Below are 16,760 nucleotides of genomic sequence, written 5' to 3'. Positions count from 1 at the left end.
TGAGCTGGGGAAAACGGGAAGATGTCTCACTCTGCGCCATATTCCTGGTACCAGAAATGTCATCGCGCTAGTGAAAAAGATTGAGAGCTCGGTCTGTATTTTAAGCAGAGGTGAAAAGTAACTAAGTACGTTTACTCAAGTACTGTACTCAAGTATAGTTTTGAAGTATTCTTGCCATACTCGAGTATTTAGCTAAAAATCATCCTACTTTATAGGCTACTTGCATACTCCCCTTTTAATCACTAGAATTGTATAGTATTTAATAAAAACACATTTAGCTGTGAATATTTTTGCACATTTACTGATGTGAAATCTTTACCAAAATAAAATATACGAGTACTTCCTTTATCTCTAATTTTAAATCTTAATTTGTCATTATATTCTTACTTTTGAAACACTGCATGAGCTCTCACTTGCGGGACGAGTGGATGGGCGCGTGATTCAGTTAATAATATACGATCTTTGCTCGCCCTCACAGTCAGGAGGCGCGTGACGGAGAGTAGCCCGCGAGCGCCCACTAACGGTCACATAACAGTCAAGTTTGTGTGAAGATTAGCTAACCACCTGGGCTGAACTCAGCAGCAGCAGCAGGAGCACAGACTGACTGAGCCTCGCAGGTGTAGTTTAATAAAAACACCTTGTCAGTATCCCGGATATCAGACAGGTCCCTCAGTTCTCTAACGGTGTAATACAACCGTCTGTTTTGAACCAGCGTAAACCGGAGCTGACATGCGAACGTAGCCGTTAGCAAGCGAGCCAGGCCGAGGAGAGCTGCCTGGCTGTATCCTTCATCCAGACAGGAGCATAAATGTTTCACACAAGACACATTACCGAGTTTGTCGACGCCGGAGAGGATGCGCAAGGACGTGAGGATATTGTTAGTGGGGGAGCGTAAGTAAAGCTATTATACATTTACATTTACAGTGTGTTGGTCAGTGGTGGTTGTTTGCAGTGTCAGCCCTTAGTGTTCCCTCTGCACTGATGCTACCAGCTGGGCATGTGATGCTGACAGTCACACCACTGTCTCACCATCATGCTGTTCAGTCAGTCCTTTACATTTCACCTATGATTTTGTTTTGTGTTATGCTGTTTTAAATGGTCTGTCTGCAGTGATATGCTGTATATCCCAGTGGTCAGGACACTCTTGTAAAAATAAAATTAAAAATACCCTGCATCTGCTGCAGCTTTTTAAAACAGTACATATATATATATTGATTTCATTGCATGTTGCACATAGACTAGAAAAAGGTGCTCACTTTAAATCCATTTTAAGGTCTCAACCTATAGACAGATATTGTAAGCTGACTGTCCCATGTTTTCCATGTTAACCAGTACACTGAAATCACTACAATCTGCAGATACCTTTTAATGTAATATATAGCATTTGTAGCATTTTACAGGGGGGAAAAACCTCTGTCAGGTGACTATTACAGTTTCCTCTGGTCATTGATCTAGTGGAATATCATGGAATTTACAGAAGTAAACTCCAGACAGACGGTTAATTTTATTTCCCAGACTCTTCCTTCTTCACACTGTGGGAATGTCTCCACAGGAAGTCCAGCTTATTCTGGGAGTTATGTTGTTTTCTCACAATTAACAGAACAGTTAGGAATAAAGTTTGTATTAAAGGTCTCCTCCTCAGTTAGAGTAAGTTATGGAGAAGCCCAGTAGTTTAAAACACAGCCCATATAAAAGCTATAATTCATAGATCGTACACACCCATTAAAATTGCCCTGTGGTTTTTTTGTTGTAGTGGAAATCTGTGCCCCAGTCACATGGCCTGAGTTGCTTGTTAAGCTCAGTGACAGTTATTTTCATGTAAAATTAATAAGTGATGTCGCCACAGTTTAAATATTAATGTGAATTGTAATGGGTTTGCAAGCAAATGTGGCGGAGTGTTTGCTAAGGTCAACAGAACAATCAGTCTTATTTTAACTCTCTTCTCTCTTTCTCCCTCGACAGCCAAAGTGGGGAAGACCTCTCTCATCATGTCCCTGGTCAGCGAGGAGTTCCCAAATGTGGTATGGATATTGATTATTAATTCAGATGGTGGAAGCCTTGATGATGCCTTTCTGTCTCATGCTCAATGTCTGCCTTTTGTGGAGTTTAGCTGAGTTTCACTGTGTGTTATTGAAGACTGTATTGTTTGTTTTCATCCTAGGTTCCCTACCGAGCTGAGGAAATCACCATACCTGCAGATGTGACACCAGAGAGAGTTCCCACACATATTGTGGACTATTCAGGTACTTAAAGCACATGACTGTTTCTTTGTTTTTAGATTTAACTGCATTAAATTGCGGTGACGTTTGTTATAAAATCATAACTATACAAAGTCCTGTCTTCACCTGTTTCTGCCTGGCAACAAAGAAAGAAGAACACTCTCCTGGTTTTAACTGTAGCACACCTGTTTTTCCCCCACAGAGGCCGAGCAGACAGATGAGCAGTTGTTTCAGGAGATCTCCAAGGTCAGTCACTACATTATGCTTTCCTGTTTACTTAGACAGAAGTGCTGAGTTCAAGTAAAAGCCTAATGGGCGTCTGTGTTGGTCTCTCCCATAGGCAAATGTGATTTGCATTGTCTACTCTGTCAACAACAAGAAGTCCATAGAAAAGGTGAGCCTCCTCTGTGGCCGCCATTTCCATAATTTGTTTGTGTTGCAGTTAAACAGTAAAACTTGTGAGGCTGTGACGCATGAAATTAGAAGCTGTCTCTCAGAATGGTGATGATGTTTCGCATTTCTATCTTTTCTACCTTTTGCTTTCCACAGGTGACGAGCCACTGGATCCCCCTCATTACTGAGAACACAGACAAGGACAGCAGGTGCGAACTTGTTTAAAAATAGTGCAGAGTTTTCTTTGTCCGCTCAGTTTTGGATGGTGAAATATAGGGCAAAGAAGGTGCCTCTTTCTCAACCTGTATTTGAGCACAGCAGGCTCCTAATGCATGATCAGCCCAATGGAAAGTCTTTCAAAAGACCATTTTCTGTAGCCAGAGGCCAATCATGGAATTTTTCTGCTAGTGTTTGAAACCCTGACCTACAGTCACAGGGTGGAAAAAGTCTCACAAATGCTTCTCTGTAAGCAGGGCGCTGCATGGGAAATGCAGCATTTCACGTCAGCAGATTCAGCCCTTTGTATTGTTAGGTTTTCACTCTGAAATGAGTCACTGCTTTTATGGAAGGGAAGACACTAAAATATATAAAAAGAATAAAAAGAAAAGTACTCCTTTGCTTCAGTCTTAATGTTACATCTGTTAAAGTTAAGTTCTTATTAGTATTGATACAACACTGTCTGTGTGTGCTGTTGGTGTGTCCAGGGTTCCTCTGATCCTGGTGGGGAACAAGTCAGACCTGGTGGAACACAGCAGCATGGAGACCATACTGCCCATCATGAACAGGCACAGTGAAATAGAGACTTGTGTGGAGGTGAGAAAGCGACCGCTCTGTTTACAGTTTCTACTGTATCCGAACAGTAAAACCATAAAGTTAATCGTGTGTGAGTGATGGTCTGTTTGGATTTGCCTGATAAATACTTCCATATTCAAGTAATGCAGTAGCAATGCTGCTATTGATTCAGACAGCGGGCAGACACAGAGGTGTTGCTCAGTACACAAGGTCAGAAGAGACATAAACACAAATGGAAATCAATTTCTTCTTCTGTTATCATAAAACAAAACAAAGAGGGGAAGAAGTTTTTTCAACAATAACTGTTGGGTGGACACTCTTAGGAGCCAAGAGGAACAGGAGTGTTTTTAGGTTTATATCCAGACTTTATTTGTTTCATTTGCTGTGCTTTTAAGGGTTTGATCAGCCCATTGGAGACGCTTAAAGGGACAGTTCACCCCCAAATCAAAAATACTAATTTGTTCTCTTACCTGTGGTGCTATTTATCAATCTAGATTGTTTTGGTGTGAGTTGTCGAGAGTTGGAGGTATCGGCTGCAGAGATGTCTGCCTTCTTTCCAATATAATGGAACTAGATGGCACCCCAAAATGTATTTGACCGAAGCTTGACATCAGTGTCTCTTTCCAGAAATCACAACACAGTTACTCAAGATAATCCACAGACCTTGTTGTGAGCAGTTTCATGTAGGAACTATTTTCTCTCAACCGATCTACACCCACAAACTGTATCACTGCACAGAAGAAAGCGCACATCTACTCATGGACAAGGGCTTGTGCTGGTGACAACATGAGATGGAAACATTAATGGCGTTCTCCTCGGCAGAGCTGTAAAGCTAGCTAGCTCAGTGACGCTGGGTGAGCTGGCAGTAGATGCACACTTAGAGAGAAACTGGTTCTTATATGAAACTGCTCACAACAAAGTCTGCAGATTATTTTGAGTATTCACTAGCCTCTTTTACACTGCCAGATTTTCCGCAAATGTTGGGCCGTTTTGCCGGCCAGCTGCGAGCGTTTAGACACACAGAGCTGGATTGACGAGTTGTTCTGAGGTGCCCAATTTTCCACCTTGTAGGGTAGTCATATTGGTGGAACCCTTTTAGTTTAAAAAGGCCGAGGCGGCCTTCCGCAACGAGAGGGGCTGTTGATGACGTGTGGGAGGAGCTGTTGATGACGGCGCACGTGTGACCCACTGGCGGTGGATAAACAGGAAACAGCTGATAGCAGGAATTAGCGAGCAGCTAGTAGCAAGAGAGAAACGCAAACCTGACAGACACAGTAAAGATGAGCAACTGGGGAGACAAGGAATTGCGTGTCCTCCTTGCCCTCGTAAAGGAAGAGGCCATTAACCGTCAGGTGAAGGGAACGGTGAGGAACGGGCCGACTTACGAGAGAATCGCGGAAGGACTGACCAGCCGCGGCTTCCCTCCCACGTCACTGTTTATGTCACACGCTGAGCTACACGTTTTGTTACTTGCTCACGCCCCCCATTGCCCCGAAAAAGGTGCATTCTGTATAAACAAAAGTAGGTAGGCGGCATTTTGCCGCACTCCCCGATTTTGTTTTTATACTGCCAATGCTGAAAAAAGACTGATTGGGCTTTCCTGCAAATTTGCACAATTCCTGTTTAAAAAGGGGCTACTGTCTCTGTCTGGAAAGAGACATTGTTGAGTTTTTCAAATGTATTTTTTTCAGCTCTTTAAGCAACCCAAGCTAAGTGCCATCTAGTTTCATTATATTGAAGAGAAGGCAAACATCTTTACGGCCGATATCTCGAACACTCAGCAACTCACACCAAAACAATCTAGATTAATGAATAGCACTACAGGTGAGAGGAAAAACACGTTTTCTAAATTTGGGGCTGAACTGTCCCTTTAAGTTCATGTGCATTCAATTTATTTCAACTGTTTACATAGAACAATATAGGAACAGAATATCTACAAAAAGCAGATGGACTAAATAAAGAATATGTTCTTGTCATTTATAGAAAGCTCACTACAGCCTTTAGGTTTATGATCCTCACGATCAGCCAAACTGAACACATGCCTCTCCTATACGATATATCTATTTGTCAGGTCTCAACAATGTGATTTTAAACTTGGTGAGCTGCCAAACTGTGAAAGCCTGCAGCCTTTAGATAATCTTGTCAATAATATTGATTTTTCTCTGAGTTCGTATACATTAACCCTAATTGACCCTTTTGTCAATAGTGTTGCTATCGCTGCCCTCTTTTAAAGTTTCTATGATGGACGTTATATTTTGCACATGTTAACTATATACAGTATTCACAAGCAGGAAGCACAACAATTGTACAAGAGGATTTGATACGTGACACCAACCATGAGCTTCACTCAGTGTGTTTTTTCTAGACTGGTTAATTAAACCAGGCGTGTCGCTCAGACGGATCCTGTGTGATAATACCTTGTCTGGCCCTGACTTAGCTCCCACACACACTTTACAGTATATACAGACATACACACACAAACACACACACACAGACAGCTACGTAAACAGGGACAGCCCTACTTTGCTGGGACACTGTATTTTCACAAGGTTGCAAAGGCGTTAAGGTTATTATATGCAATAAGAATGTACTGAAAAAAACAATATACACATGATCAAACTCACTTCTTCTTTTTCATATTATTTTATTTTGTTTGTTTATAGTGTTCAGCGAAGAACCTGAAGAACATCTCAGAGTTGTTCTACTACGCTCAAAAGGCAGTCCTGCACCCCACAGGTCCTCTCTACTGTCCAGAGAAAAAAGATGTAAGGGCGGAAATATACAGTGTGAATTCTGCAGCACTGTTTGTGCGATGCAGTGGTTGCCGGCTTGTTTTACATCTATGAATTTACATTTTACAGAGACATCTCATGTAGTATTTGAATGTTTTGGTTGTTGTAAGCCCACAGTTCAGTCTAAAAATGAAGTATGTCACTATTGGGGTTTACAGAATTTTCAGAAGGTGAATTATCACATCAATTGTGTTGAAGTCACTTTTGTTTTTGCCTTTTTGATTCCCAGATGAAGCCACTTTGTGTCAAAGCCCTGACTCGAATCTTTAAAGTGTCTGACCTGGACAATGATGGGATTCTCAATGACAATGAGCTCAACTTCTTCCAGGTAAGTCAGGTGATAATCGATGTAGCTGAGAAAGTTAACAGTGGGTTTAATACAAAGTACAATCCTCACAGGGCCTTTTTTTTTGGCTACAAAAACAAACAAAGATGTTTCTGTCTGACTGCCTACAGAGGACTTGCTTCAACACCCCGCTAGAGTCTCAGGCGTTGGAGGATGTAAAAAATGTGGTGAGGAAGAATTTGAGTGACGGAGTGTGTGACAATGGACTCACTCTGAAAGGTAGGAACAGATGGACTGGCCGCCTCCTTATCTTAACATAGAAAAAAATCTTGTTGCACACTACTCCTGACTGTGATTTTCCTCTCCAGGCTTCCTGTTCCTCCACACTCTGTTCATCCAACGAGGTCGCCATGAAACAACGTGGACAGTGCTGAGGAGGTTTGGGTACGACGACGACCTGGAGTTAAATCAGGACTACCTCTTCCCTCCGTGAGTCTCAGTCTTCATTTTTTAGACACCCACCACCTACTCCATCCTGTGTGCATCCCTTTATTGAAAGCATCATAATTTCCCTCACTGTGTTTAGAGATGCGAGACACCTCATTTTAGGGTAATGCTGTATTTTTCTCAAAGACAGTGTTCCATTTTTGATTCAATTTAAACAATCATGATGGTGTAGCAACATCTGTCTTTCACTTTTGTTGCCTTAGCTGTCAGGGTTGTTGAGCCCTTAAATTAAATTCTGGATTCAGCACTTGATATAACACTCTAGTTATTGACTACTGAGCCACTTTCCTATGTGAAGTGTAACATTTATGCTCCTACTGCATCTTTTGCAGTAATGTTTTCTGTGTTAATCCTGCATTCTGCCCATTGACTGCAACATTTACTTTGAAATATTCACCACCTCTAGGTTGAAAGTTCCTCCATGCTGCACCACGGAGCTCAACCACAATGCCTACCTCTTCCTCCAGAGCGTCTTTGACAAACATGACAAGGTACAATCCTGTTCTGTATTTACTTTAGCCTCTGCCCTGTAAAGGCTTTTACCGAAAGCTGCTCAGTACGGGGACACCACACAAAACCAAAATACACTCCTACAGCCAATGCTGACCACCTGCTGAGGCGTGATCTAACGTCTTGTCACAGTGGAAGGATTGACAGGAGAATTAGCCGTGAGGTTACAATGAAAGTCAAAGAGTGAAAGTGGCAGCTTGCACCATAATCTCCTTCCTGTTGCTGTGATTACTGTCCAACAGTGAATGAGTGCTTCAGTCATGTTTGTTTTCTCAGCTAGAAATGCATCAGTTAATCTCATCTTTTGTATCCCATCTGAAATATTTCCTGCCTTGAACACCATTTTCCACATTTTGCCATAGTTCACCGTCCTGAACAGTAACCAACCTTTGTGTGTCTCAGGACCGTGACTGTGCCTTGTCACCAGAGGAGACGGGGGACCTGTTTGATGTTTTTCCGTACATGCCCTGGGGTCCAGATGTCAATAACACAGTTTGCACTAATGACCAGGGCTGGATCACCTACCAGGGATATCTCTCCCAGTGGACGTAAGTGACGATTAGTTAAAGGCTCTGTATGTGACATTCAGAGCGTTAATATAGCAGCAAACTACTTTGTGCTATGTAAAGATATAGAGGAGTAATGGCGTGCTGAACAGAGAACGATATCATGCTCCCCCTGTGTGTGTTGTTATCTGAGCTTTTCTGTTCTTATTTTGTGGTATCCAGCTCAGTCGCTAGTGCACGTTAGTCCTTGTGTGTGTATCCTGCTAGCTAGCTAATCGTCGTGTCTTTGTACTTCTAAACATAGAGCTCCTTTAAAGGGGCTCTATGTCACATTCAGAGAGTATGAGTCATGTGGACACTGTTTTCAACATGGAGGTAGCTAAGCCGGTGCCTAGCTGCGAACAGTGCTAACTCCATACACAGTGCTAAATATCTGTGCTGACAGAGCTAACTGTGTGAACCACGGGGGAAACAGATGGGCACTACGCTTTCACAGCGCTGCCGTACTGATATCAGTGGTATCCGCAGTATGAGCGCAGTGCAAAGCAGCGCTGATGAGGTAGCTAGTGGGATAGACATATGCACTAATATGCGTGTAGGGCTGGACCGGCTTACCTCAACAAACCACAGAGAAGCTCAGATTACAACAAAGAGAGGCATGGGAGGTCATTACTCCACTATATCTTCTCAAAGCAAATTGTGGTTTGCTGCTGTATTAATACTTTGAATGTAGCTTACAGAAGCTTTAAGTTAATGCCAGTATGTGTGGAATCGGGACATTTCTCACTTTGGTGTCCTTTGGTGGTGGTATTAAAAAGATACTGTGTCTCACATGTAGCTACTGAGCTGAATGGGCTGAAAAGATGGTGCAAAGATGCCATCAGTTGTTTCATTTGTCTAAAGACATAAAACTTGTGCCACCATTACTAGGGCTAGGTATCAAACTTACTTAGAATTCTGCAAATATTGGCCTTCAACATTTTTTTTTGTAGTTTATTAACTATTTTCGTCATTTTTGTTAGGAAAACACCAATGTACAAGTATCTCCCTGTCTGCGTGTACATATTTCTTTTGCCTTTAACCTATGTCTGTTCAGGTTAACAACGTATCTGGATGTCCAACGATGCCTGGAGTATTTGGGTTACCTTGGTTACTCAATAATTGCTGAGCAGGAGTCCCAAGCAGCAGGAATTACAGGTGAATCACACAATCGCATCTTCTTTTTGTTATTCAGTTGTAAATCTGTACACATGTAAAAGTTGATTGCACTCCCACAAAAATGACAATATGTTCTTGTCATATACATTCATACATCATAATGTTTAAACATGAGCATTATTCAGTATCATTAGCTCATCCTCGTATGTGTCATTGAACTATTTTACCCTACAGTCACTGTGACAGTAATCACAAAAGTAAATCAACACCATCATAACAGCAACTATTGGACGGTTAAAGCAACAGCTGACTCTGAATGCTACTGCCGACTGACTGCAGGCATGTGTTGTGTTGAGCCGCAGTCTGAACTGATCCTCTGATGCCTGTGTGTGTGTGTGGTTCCCCCCCTGCAGTGACCAGAGATAAGAAGATTGACCTGCAGAAGAAGCAGACCCAGCGCAGCGTCTTCCGCTGTAATGTCTTCGGAGACATTGGCAGCGGCAAGAGCGGCTTCCTCCAAGCCTTCCTGGGTCGAAACCTCATGGTAAACAGAAATCAGCACCAGCAATGATGAATACACTTTGCCCTCACAATTTCACAGTGTGTTGCAGATTTAAATGAAACAGATTACACTTGTACTGTATAGTATCTCTTGCAAATATTGGATAGTATCAACTGACAAACTGTTTCTCATTACTGCATGCATTTATAGTTTACAGTCAGTTTCATGTCCTGATCTGCTTTTACATGATGTTTCCTCTCTTCTCTCCTCTTAGCGCCAAAAAACAATTAGAGAGGAGCACAGATCCTACTATGCCATCAGCACAACCTATGTTTACGGACAGGAGAAATACCTTCTTGTGAGTTACAAAAACTCTGATAATACTACTTTTTTTTTTTTAAATCACGACTTGTGTATAATGTAGCTTTTCCAGTGCTAAAAGAAGTTCATTTAAGTTTTATGTAATAATTTTATTCTGTTTATTAAAAGACATATTTTTTTATTTCTTTGCATCACTATTATGAGGTCAGCTGTGACAGGCCAGCCAGCCCAGCCTGACGTTGGCTGTGCTTACCTTGCTGTTTATATAAGCTTCTTATCACGTTCACCCACTTCTCCTCTCAAGCAAGCATTTCTACTTACTTGATAAAAGCATTCGCATTGCACTGCTTACCTATAACAGCAAATGCAAAGCCAACTGTGTTGAAACACATAACTGAAATATGGCTAGTTGTATAGAACCCCATATTAACACTTCTTCAAGCCAGATATGTTTAGCAAATCAACCATAATAGTTGAAATAGTGTTACGTCGCTAGCGCTGTTTAAACATAGTGTTCGTTTACTCAAGCACTTAACACATCAAGTGCACTTTTTTCTGTTGGCACTCCCTCTGTGCTGGCGTCCACACTGAAACACCCTGCAGCACAGTGACTTGGTTTCTGTAACAACTGGAGTACAGATGCTCCTGTGTGGTTCAGTCTTTATAGCTGCTCATGATGCTGCTGCATCATTAAAACAGCAGCATGTGCTTCTCTTTGTTGAACATCCCCAACAGGAGACTAATCCATATCCTGTGTGTATCTTAATAAGAAGTCCTGCTGGTCAAACTATATCCACTCTCAGCTGTTATTGCTGAGCTACAGTTCTGCCTCCAGAAGTAGAGAGAATAAAGTGGCAAGACTAAAGCCAGACAAACTCTCCCTGCAGTTCTTTCACCATCCATAAATGCCAGAAAATGTCACCTAATGTCTGTAGTAAACCAGGCCACCAGAGCTGACTACAGTGATACATTATCTCACTGGTGACTAATATTGAAACTTAGCAGTGTTCTTCTAACTGTCTCCCCTCCTCTCCTCCTCTCCTCTCAGCTTCATGAAGTGTTCCCTGACTTCGACTACCTGTCTGATGCTGATCTGGCCTGTGACATTGTCTGCTTGGTCTATGATGTCAGCAACCCGTACTCCTTTGAATACTGCGCCAAAGTCTTCAAGGTGTGTACATTATATCAAAAGACAAATAACATTTTACTTAGGGATGGTCTACTAATCGCACACATCTCTAATCTTCACCTCGATCATTCATCGCCCTCTCTTTCCATCCTCAGCAATACTTCATGGACAGCAAGATTCCATGTATGATGATAGCGGCAAAGTCAGATCTACCAGAGATTAAACAGATGTACGGCTGCAGTCCGCTGGAGTTCTGTAGGAGGCATAAGATGCCACCTCCCCAGTCCTTCACCTGTAACACAGCAGCAGCACCCAGCAGAGACATCTACACCAAACTTACTACTATGGCCATGTACCCGTAAGTATGGAGACACTTGCTGTAGATTTGTTAAACATGCACTTGTTGTTTTTTGCACACTAGGTGATGCAAATGGTGGCAGAGTTTACTGATTTTACTGTATTACTAACAAGCCATTTAAATGGATCCAACTAGTGTATTTGGAGCTGAAATTTTTATCACACCCGCAAACTGCACCTGTTGGACTGAAAAAGCATTGGAATACATTATTCTAGTAGGCTACCAAAAGTTTAATCAATAATGTATTTATCATATTGATTATTTAAATAATAAAAAATTGACACTTAGCGCTGTGTGACGATACAGTATTGCCACACAAAAATATCGCGATACTCTGCTGTATCGATTTCTTCTCCCACCCCTATTAGTAACCATACCCTCATTGATATAAACAACAGTTTTAATAAAAACTGAAAAGTATATCTTTCATCAAGGTAGGATTTATTGCAGGACTTCAGTGTTTTACTGTATTGGTTTTAGGCAGCTTTGTCTTGTTGGTAAACCTACCAGCTAATGAAAAACTGTAATGTTAGGATATGATGGTTAGTGCAAATCATCATTTACCACATGATGACTTTTCATTTTTGCTCCCTAAGAGTGTAAAAAAAGGAGTTGCAGTATGGTAACTGCAGCTGCATTGCAATTTTGTTCAAAAGATTACAGAGGGCCTGTGTTTTATAATTGCCTATGTCTTCACATGATACATTTTTTAAGCCCCCTGGGTCTGTGGAAAATTGCACTAGCCAGTCGGTCCTGTAAATTTTCAGTGACAGATCATCTGAACATTTGTTTTTGTTCGTATGGCCTGAGGTGATGAAGCTGCTCAGTCACTGAGTGCTTGTTTGCTGCTCTTAAACAGACAGAGTTGTCTTTTAATCATTTAATAGTCATTTAATAGTCAGTTTTAATTAGTGTTTCCTGTACATTGTGAGATTCAATTCTGCAGCTTGGTCATAATTGTCAGGAAACCCTGTCTGAAACCGGTAGATGTGATATCTTGTTTGACTTTGCAGTCCACCTTATTTATCATTTTACAGTTTGAATTTAAAGCTTTACTGCGTGTGATGTCTGTGCCTTTACTCCATGCCTCAGGATAAACCTGCTCCCTTGGGGTTGCTCCTGCTCTCTGCAGTGTCAGTGTCAGTGCCAGTGTCACACACCATGTACTTCAGTCCACATTAATGCACTTCACTGCCTTCTGGATTTGTTGCTTTCAAGTCTGATGCCACAGTGTTTTGCACTGTGGGTAGGCGGGTTTCCCTGCTGAGCAGTTGCGTTGATCTCTCCCAGAGGCTCACACTCCTGCAGTCAGTCAGGTTGCAGTGTCGCTGTCGACACACAGAGCCTCTCTGAACACCACACGGTTACATAGTTACATGTGTATAATCCACAGCCTAGTCAACTACTATTCTAAGATTCAGTTGTGTTTCAGTCTAAACAAATATTTGTTACAACCTCCTGCAGGAGGAGAGTATTTTCGATTTGTGAAAATTACTTATATTCCTAGTTGGAGTTACTGTTTAAAGGGGCTGTAATACATATGATTTCTGACAGGATCACAACAATAATAAGTTAAAGTTAAAGTGCACCTCATTCCTTCTTCCAAATAGTTAAATAAGCCCATTGCATCTCATTTTAGTAAGGCTTATCTATTTTATTGTCATTTATGGATTCTGGCTCTCAGGTGATGAGCCACAAGCTACTCCTTTCATGGTGGTGGCATCTTTTAGCTCTACCTTTCCTCATCTTTGGGTGTTTGATATATAAACTGTGGTGTTGGTGTTTGTCTTCCCCATATCTCTCCTCAGCCACGCCCGGCTGCGCTGTATGTGCACTTGTAACCGGTGCACCTTCTGCATGTGTCAGAACTTCCTCAACTCTGAGCTGCTGCAGACGGTCAGGGCCAAACTCTACGCTGTTGTACTCCGAAGGTTCTCTTTACGTCTTTTACAACCCTGTCTTTACCTCTGATCGCTTCACTTTGTCGACGTCATTGCCTCAAGCTTTTCCCGTTCATTTCTCCTCATTTTCTTTGCAAAACTATATCTTTAGCCAACAGTTTCCCTGAAATTAGATAACCAGTCACTCGCATTTTCTCCATCATAATTTCCCGCTATATTTTTTTTCCTGTCCTCTTGTTTGATGCTGTCAGAGTCCTTTGAGTTTGTCATTTTCCATCTAAGAAACCATTCTGATATCTTCATTTTCTGTCCGCCTTCTTTTATATTGCTTGTGAGCGTCTATACTACAGTTGAATTGAAAGCATGTACTTTTCTGTTTTGATCTGAGTCCCATTGTCATTCAGTCGGTGTCAACTTCCTTGTTGCTGTCTTCTTTGCTCATGTCACTGAAGCTCAGCCGTCTCATCTAACAGAGATGTCAAAGCTGATTTCTGTTCCTGTCTTCTCATGTCATAACTACAATCCGTCATGTCCCTCATCTGTTTGACTGACTTTTTCTCCAGCATATATATCGATGTTTCAAGGCTGCACCCCTGTTCTGTCATTTCATTCTTATTTTCTTTACGTACATGTTATTTATTTTGACATCATCCTTCTCAGCAACACCTCGTCTCTTTATCTCTTTACTGTCCTTCCCTTCACCCTGTCTCTGTATTTACCTCTCGGTTTCTGCTTCTCTCTGTTCAGCAGACATGTAAGCCAAACAGACCTGAAGAGCTCGACGTTCTGGCTCAGAGCAAGTGTCGGGGCCACGGTGTTTGCAGTGCTGGGCTTCGCCATGTACAGAGTGCTGCTCAAACCACGGTGATCCTCGGGACACCCTGGTCCAACCTTCTTCACCCCATGGTACATATAGAGCTATTTTGACCTGTCACAGCATTAGGCTTACCCACTTGGTATTTAATCTATTGAAATGACCTGTCACAGCATTAGGCTTACCCACTTGGTATTTAATCTATTGAAAATGTGTCCTGGTTCTGTATCCTAAAGGGACAGTTCAACCCAAAATCAAAATGACATATTTTCCCTCTTAGCTGTAGTGCTGTTTATCGATCTAGATTGTTTTGGTGTGAGTTGCAGAGTGCTTGAGGTATTGGCCGTAGAGATGTCTGCGTTCTCTCCCATATGATGGAACTAGATGGCACTTGCCTTGTGGTGCTCAAAGCGCCAAAAAAATACGTTTGAAAAATTTAACAGCAATGTCTCTTTCCAGAAGTCATGACCTGGTTGCTTAAGATAATCCGCAGAGCAGTTTCGTGTAGAACTAGTTTCTCTCTAACAAACTACACTCACAAACTGTATCACCATGCAGAAGGACACTTACATCTACTGCTAGCTCACCTAGCACCACTGAGCTAGCTAACCTTATAGCTCAGCCAAGGAGGATGCCATTAATGTTTACTTCACATGATGTCACAAGCCTCTCATTCATGAGCAGATGTCTCTATGGCAGGTATCTCCAACACTCTGCAACTCACACCAAAACAATCTACAATTGATTAATAGCACTACAGGTAGAGGAAAAATATGTATTCTTTAATTTTGGGGTGGACTATCCCTTTAATGGGTCCCAAATGAAAAAAAAAGTTATATTTTGGTGGCAAAGAAAAAAGTGTGAAGGCTTACCTTAGCAAACATTTATTTTTTGCGTTTTCATTCCACTGTGAAATTCTCCTCTCGGGAATAAAATAGAAAAATATTTAATTTTGTACCAAAATTGCTAATTTGCTTAATTTGTTTATTTGCAAGTTTTTTGCAAAGTAATAAATCTATATTTATATAACAAATGAGGGTAAGCCGTAGCGAGCCGTAGTGAGTTACATGTATAGCTATTTTTTGGTTGCTTGCTGATTGAAATGAACTTGGTGTCAGTCGTGATAGGGATTGTGATATGAGAGGTTTGCAATAACATTGATGCTTTTATTAGACTGAACAGTCTGTAAATAGTGTATATAATCTAGTAAACTGTACATTTGTTTGTCTTTGTCAGAAACGATTCACACTCAAAAAACTGAATGCAAAGGTATTAGCTTCACAGCCTGGTTAGAACTCATACAAACATTAGCATTGAATATTCACATTGACAGATGTTGGTTTGCCTTTCAGGGCCAAATGCTTGGATGCACAGTTTTTGTAATGTTTGCACATCTGAGCAGGTCGGTGTTTGATCAGTGGGTGTGAATGTGTAAAGGTTCTGCTGCTCTCTCTCCTGTCTTCCCAAGTTTTGTCACTTTATCCATCAGCTCATGCGTGTGTGTGTGTGTGTGTATGTGTGTGTTAGTGTGATAAGATATTTAAAATCGACTCTTTACAACCACTCTCTACATTTTGTGTTTTGCATGCTTCAAAATTTCCGACCACATTCCAGTGTTTAAAGACTTACTATACAAGAGAATTACAAGGCCGACTTCTCCACATTGCTTTCCATCCCCCAAAAAGGCCATGGATTATAGTAATGATGTTTATTGACAGGAGTGCTGAACAGAGAATAGTTGAGTCATAGTGAAGTTTGACAATGATTTGGCCGTTGTGATTCCAGGTCCAATCTCCTGATCGCAAAAGATGCAGTAACGTGGCTCCCAATGTTGATTTACTTGAAAATGTAACTGCTTGCCACAAGGTTCAGTTTGATGTATTCACTCAGCCCTGCCTTTCCAAAAGTTTACAATAAATAAATATCTCTATTACATCTGGTGTGATGAAATTTCTTTTCACTTTGCAATAGATAGGCACAACCCAATCATCAGAAAAAATGTTGGCATTGTACGTTTCTGCAAACCATGTATACATTATGTGGTGGATACACTGTGGTGAACGTGTGGTGAGGTTTAGGCACAAAATACACTTGGTTATAGTGAGGAAAAGATCATGTTTTGACTTATAATACCCAGGTTTGGGGGGCACAAGCCCAGCTGGAAAAGCAGCAACAACTTGCTAAAATCACCCATGTTTGGTGGCTAAAAATCCACTGGAAACACAGCAATGACTCGCTATCGGTTTTGTTGTTTGTCTCGAAAGGTGATCTGCAGCTTGGCAGGTGTGTCGCCAAGGTGTCACGCCATCTACCATCCCCTCCACCTCCTGATGACAAAGTCAGCTCATGTACTAAATCACTATAGAAGATCCGTATGAAATGTCAAAATGTGACATATTTGTGGTTTGCAGAAATGTACATTGCCGATATTTTTCCTCTGGCGACTGGGCTGTAAGGTGAGCTTCCGCCAATATATTAAGGTACTTTGTCTCTTGTGTATTTCTGAGAAAGCTGGGGGGCAGTCAAGGATCGTGTGTTGTAATGAGCATGATGCAGACGGCATTCTTTAATT

General features: G+C 41.5%; 1 protein-coding gene across 5 annotated transcripts; it reads left to right on the top strand.

Moving 5' to 3' along the window:
• The first annotated feature begins 526 nt into the window (after window positions 1-526).
• rhot1b (ras homolog family member T1) lies at window positions 527-14,342 on the top strand. 5 transcript variants are annotated; one of them, XM_050045246.1, is made up of 20 exons: window positions 527-891; window positions 1,963-2,021; window positions 2,162-2,243; window positions 2,422-2,465; window positions 2,560-2,613; window positions 2,769-2,821; window positions 3,317-3,425; window positions 6,068-6,169; window positions 6,426-6,524; window positions 6,653-6,761; window positions 6,851-6,971; window positions 7,396-7,480; window positions 7,902-8,047; window positions 9,102-9,202; window positions 9,577-9,707; window positions 9,940-10,023; window positions 11,035-11,157; window positions 11,271-11,473; window positions 13,282-13,369; window positions 14,125-14,342. In XM_050045246.1, the coding sequence occupies exons 1-20, from the start codon at window positions 855-857 to the stop codon at window positions 14,299-14,301; spliced, it is 2,007 nt and encodes a 668-aa protein (XP_049901203.1). In that variant the 5' UTR covers window positions 527-854; the 3' UTR covers window positions 14,302-14,342. The 5 variants fall into 5 exon arrangements, with proteins under 5 accessions (XP_049901203.1, XP_049901205.1, XP_049901204.1 ...); XM_050045248.1 differs by having other exon boundaries at window positions 13,282-13,404; XM_050045247.1 differs by having other exon boundaries at window positions 13,282-13,404; window positions 14,122-14,342.
• Window positions 14,343-16,760: the final 2,418 nt, after the last annotated feature.

Source organism: Epinephelus moara, chromosome 5, assembly GCF_006386435.1.
Source record: "Epinephelus moara isolate mb chromosome 5, YSFRI_EMoa_1.0, whole genome shotgun sequence".
NCBI classification, from domain to species: Eukaryota; Metazoa; Chordata; class Actinopteri; order Perciformes; family Serranidae; genus Epinephelus; species Epinephelus moara.
The sequence above is the reverse complement of the archived record's forward strand: the minus strand, read 5'-3'. Positions and strand labels throughout refer to the sequence as shown.